Source organism: Arabidopsis lyrata (assembly GCF_000004255.2).
Source record: "Arabidopsis lyrata subsp. lyrata unplaced genomic scaffold ARALYscaffold_2, whole genome shotgun sequence".
Lineage (NCBI taxonomy): Eukaryota > Viridiplantae > Streptophyta > Magnoliopsida > Brassicales > Brassicaceae > Arabidopsis > Arabidopsis lyrata.
This window is the reverse complement of record NW_003302554.1, coordinates 13,839,893-13,844,225: the sequence shown is the minus strand read 5'-3', so window position 1 is coordinate 13,844,225 and position 4,333 is coordinate 13,839,893. Positions and strand designations below refer to the sequence as shown.

At 33.9% G+C, this 4,333-nt stretch overlaps 1 protein-coding gene across 1 annotated transcript; it reads left to right on the top strand.

Moving 5' to 3' along the window:
• The first annotated feature begins 1,411 nt into the window (after nt 1-1,411).
• On the top strand, nt 1,412-3,821 carry LOC9323308 (cyclic dof factor 5). The gene is made up of 2 exons (XM_021035664.1): nt 1,412-2,063; nt 2,582-3,821. Exons 1-2 carry the CDS (start codon nt 1,884-1,886, stop codon nt 3,590-3,592), a joined length of 1,191 nt encoding a protein of 396 aa, XP_020891323.1. The 5' UTR covers nt 1,412-1,883; the 3' UTR covers nt 3,593-3,821.
• The last annotated feature ends 512 nt before the right edge of the window (nt 3,822-4,333 follow it).

Here is a 4,333-nt window from a genome sequence, read left to right as displayed (position 1 = left end):
AAAAGATAGAATTAATTACGAATTTTGCCATTTTTCATAATGGCATTTGTGGATTTTACCATTTTTTATAATAGCATTTGTGGATTTTGCCATTTTTTAAATAGTTTGTGGATTTTGCCATTTTTCAGACTCTAAAAATATGATTTAACATGCGTTTCACTCGTTATGTTTGGGTTTAGTCGGTTCCATTTGTTCTTAGGGTTTAGTATTTGGTATAAATTACATATTTTTGCAAAAAAAATCATAAATACGTACATTTTTAAGTGTTAAAAAATGGCAAAATCCATAAACTATTCAAAAAATGTCATTTTCGTAAGTTTTTACAAAAAAAATGGCATTTTAGACAATAATCCCGAAAAAGATATGGTCCAGCCTTATCTCATACCTGGAAAATGCCACGTGTCAGACACAACCAGAACATAGCCCTCTCTTACTACCACAAACTTTTTTTCAAATCTTTTTTGATTACTTTCCATTAATTTAAGAGCACAACGATGCCTTTGTTTATGTTGGATACGCTACTACAAAACCCTACACCAGAAAATATGTTCCTATTGAATCCACGTGTCGGATATTCATTGGTCACATGCTTGACGAACAGCTAGATTCTGGCAGACGAACCTTTTTAAGAGTTGTGATCACACGTGGTGTATTACAGCTGACGTGGGCTTAGATGTAGGATGTTTCGGAGACGATGTGGGTCATGTGCTACGTGGTTACACAGCTTGGCATTGATAGTTTATGCCTTGTCGGATTTACATGTAATAATCATGTCAGATATGTATTTGTACCTAATTCTGTCAAGAAGAGAGAATTTTCGGATGTTGATATGCAACTGTATTAACATCATATAATGGTATAGTTCTGATTGGTAACCTTATATTGTTGCGGTACGGGATTTACCGTTTTATTACTAGTAACAAAAGTCAAAAGTGTTACCAAAAACGTTATTCTCAGCTTTTTCGTATTACTTTGTATTACAGTTATTTTGTACAGTTTGAATAATTTTAGTATCGATTAACGTTTTATTTACCCGTTAAAAATATGTACCGTTTTGTATTACTAGTAGGATCTAACATTAAAAAACAAAAAAAAACTGATAACCGAGCAATCTTGAATGGAAGTCCATACTTGATTTCAAAAACCTACAAAAATCGAATATTTGTGTGTTTGTGACTACAAACCATGATAGAAAATCGCAGTGAAAAAATGCAAACACTGGTAAGAGAATTCAAACACTAATCCCTTAAGTCTATGATAAATTATTGAACTACCAAACTACTGAATTAATTACTTTATACAAATTTGTTAATAATTTATGAAGACTTATACATACATACGTCAATGGATTTGTAAAACCGGGTTTAGAAAGATGAATATGGGTCATAGTTTAAAAACCCCTTTTTCTTCGAAATGTGGTTTGTTTATTAGTATGACTTTCATGTTATGTACATCTGACTTTTTATCTTATGTTTTAGGTTTAATCTTTTTCAATACGTTTACACCATTTTGAATAAGAACCAAGTGTTTTCTTCGATTATTCCTTTTAAAATCCGACGTGGCAAAACAAAGAGAGGTGAGAAAATCTTTAAAACGCCACTAGAAAGGGGAATCAAAAAGAGCGTGAAAAAGATCTCAAAATGCCCACTTTCTTCACAAACATGTGGCTCTCATATTTCTACATGTCTCTCTCTCTATTCTGACGTGTACTTTTCTCTCTTCTATGCACTATCTATCGTCATTAATACCAACCTCAAGCCCCTTCTTGTTTTCTCTTCATACTCTTTTTTTTTCCTCCGATCTTCATAGAGAAAAAAAACAGAGGAAACCATTTATTAGACCTTCATATTTCTAGAAGTTTCATAATTGGAGATAAAATAGTTATGTCTAAATCTATAGATAGGGAGATAAAGTTGTTTGGGAGGACAATCACATCTCTTTTAGATGTGAATCGTTATGATCCATCGTCTTTGTCCCATGTTCACGATGTTTCTTCTGATCAAAGCAAGGAGGATTCGTCATCTTCTTCATCTTCTTGTTCTCCAACTATTGGACCAATATGGGTATGTCATGAGAATCTTCATCATTTTTTTTTTTTTTTGTGTTATGTGTTAATTAATTAATCAATCACGAACTTATTGAGAGATTCCATGGCGGGTCCATTTTATGATTCTGAGACAAACCCATTTCTTGGCTGATGGATTCTACTAATGGGTCGATCTCGATCTGAAATTTAGTTTCATTATTCTTTTTGAGTTAGCGTAAAATTTGAGACTTTCTGGTTGAAATTTTTCTGATTTTCTTTCATTTTAGTATTCTGATAATCTCACTTTTTATTTCCATGAATTCTTACTGGAAAAATATTGCATAATTAAGGAAACAAGATTTAAACTTATAATTGCATAAACAAACAAACAAAAAGTTTATTTTATAATTGAATTAGGAAAACATGCCAGATTCAACAGCTTTCACCAAGCTAATTTTACTTTGTTATTGTTACTAAAAAGGCTAAAAAGTGAATGTTTATATCCGTAAGTCATGTCTTTTGCTAATTCTAATCAAAATTCTTCAAAATTTTCAGGTTCCGGCAAATAAAAGTGATCAAGAAAGTAACAGATTCAAAGATCCATACATATTATCAGATCTAAACGAACCGCCAAAAGCAGTATCTGAGATTTCATCACCAAGAAGTTCCAAGAACAATTGTGATCAACAGAGCGAGATCACGACAACAAGTACTACATCAGGAGAGAAATCAACGGCTCTCAAGAAACCAGACAAGCTTCTTCCATGTCCTAGATGTGAAAGCGCAAACACCAAATTCTGTTATTACAACAACTACAACGTGAACCAGCCACGTTACTTCTGCAGGAACTGTCAGAGGTATTGGACAGCTGGTGGTTCCATGAGGAACGTTCCCGTTGGCTCAGGTCGTCGCAAGAACAAAGGCTGGGCTTCTTCAAACCATTACTTGCAAGTCACTTCTGAGGATTGTGATAATAATAACTCCGGGACGATCCTTAGCTTCGGTTCTTCGGAATCTTCGGTGACAGAGGCTGGTAAGCATCAATCAAGAGATACAACAAAAATAAGCGCTGATTCAGTTTCCCAAGAACACAAAACCTACCAAGGGTTTCTTCCTCCGCAAGTAATGTTACCTAATAATTCTTCTCCTTGGCCTTACCAATGGAGTCCAACGGGTCCTAATGCTAGTTTCTACCCTGTCCCCTTTTATTGGGGATGCACGGTTCCGATATACCCTACCTCAGAGACATCACCGTGTTTAGGAAAACGGTCAAGAGATCAAACTGAAGGAAGAATCAATGATACTAATACAACAATAACTACTACAAGAGCAAGATTGGTTTCAGAACCTCTTAAAATGAATAGCGAAGCTACTAAGAGCGCGGTGTGGTCTAAGTTACCGACAAAACCCGAGAAAAAAACGCAAGGATTCAGTTTGTTCAATGGATTTGACACAAAGGGTAACAGCAACAGAAGCAGCTTGGTCACTGAAACTTCTCACAGTCTACAAGCAAACCCTGCAGCGATGTCTAGAGCTATGAACTTCAGGGAGAGCATGCAACAATAATCAGACACTGATATAGATATATATATATTCATGAACTGAGAGATTTGAGTTTAGCTAATTGTTACCTTGTGGAAGAAGAAAAGTCCGTGTAGATATTTTGTTGTTTCGAAGTAAGAGTAGATATAGTATTTACTGTTTGTACACAAACAGAAATATTTTTGGAGGTGTAGATATTTCTCTCCATTGTGCGATGAAGTTGCAAAATATATAAACCTTTAGATTAATAATATCTACGTGATCTATCTTGAACTTAAAATTACGTTTTTGCCCCTGAACCTAAGAGATAAATATTCTCAACTTCCAAATTGTCATCTCTGGTAAATGCATGTCAGAAGAACATGAGAGGTTTCAGATTATTAGCTTGTACGATTTTGGTATTTAGTGTAAATGGGTCAAACTAATCGAAGATAAGAGATTAGAAACTGGAATATGAAACCAAAGAAAGCAGAGCATCTTTCACTTTCACTTTTGGATTAAAGCAAAGAATCCAACCACTGGCACTGAAAAAAGGCTAAAAAGTCTCTTTTTCTAAAAAGCAATTATTCTTTTTTTTTTTCAATGTCCTTTTCTATTCTTTTTGCATCTTTACTAATCTTTTATACTACTCATTTTGGTTATTAATTATTATATTGCAATATATAACTATTAATTCGTATGGATACCTTCTTGCTCTTATGCTCTATATACCCTTTTTATAACAACGTAATATCAAAATTTGGATCATAATCATTTTAAATTTGA

Excerpts from the sequence above, each read along its gene's own strand:
- LOC9323308 (XM_021035664.1), top strand. The coding sequence starts at position 1,884 with ATGTCTAAATCTATAGATAGGGAGATAAAGTTGTTTGGGAGGACAATC. Across the intron at positions 2,064-2,581 it reads CAACTATTGGACCAATATGG|GTTCCGGCAAATAAAAGTGA; the intron begins GTATGTCATGAG and ends CAAAATTTTCAG.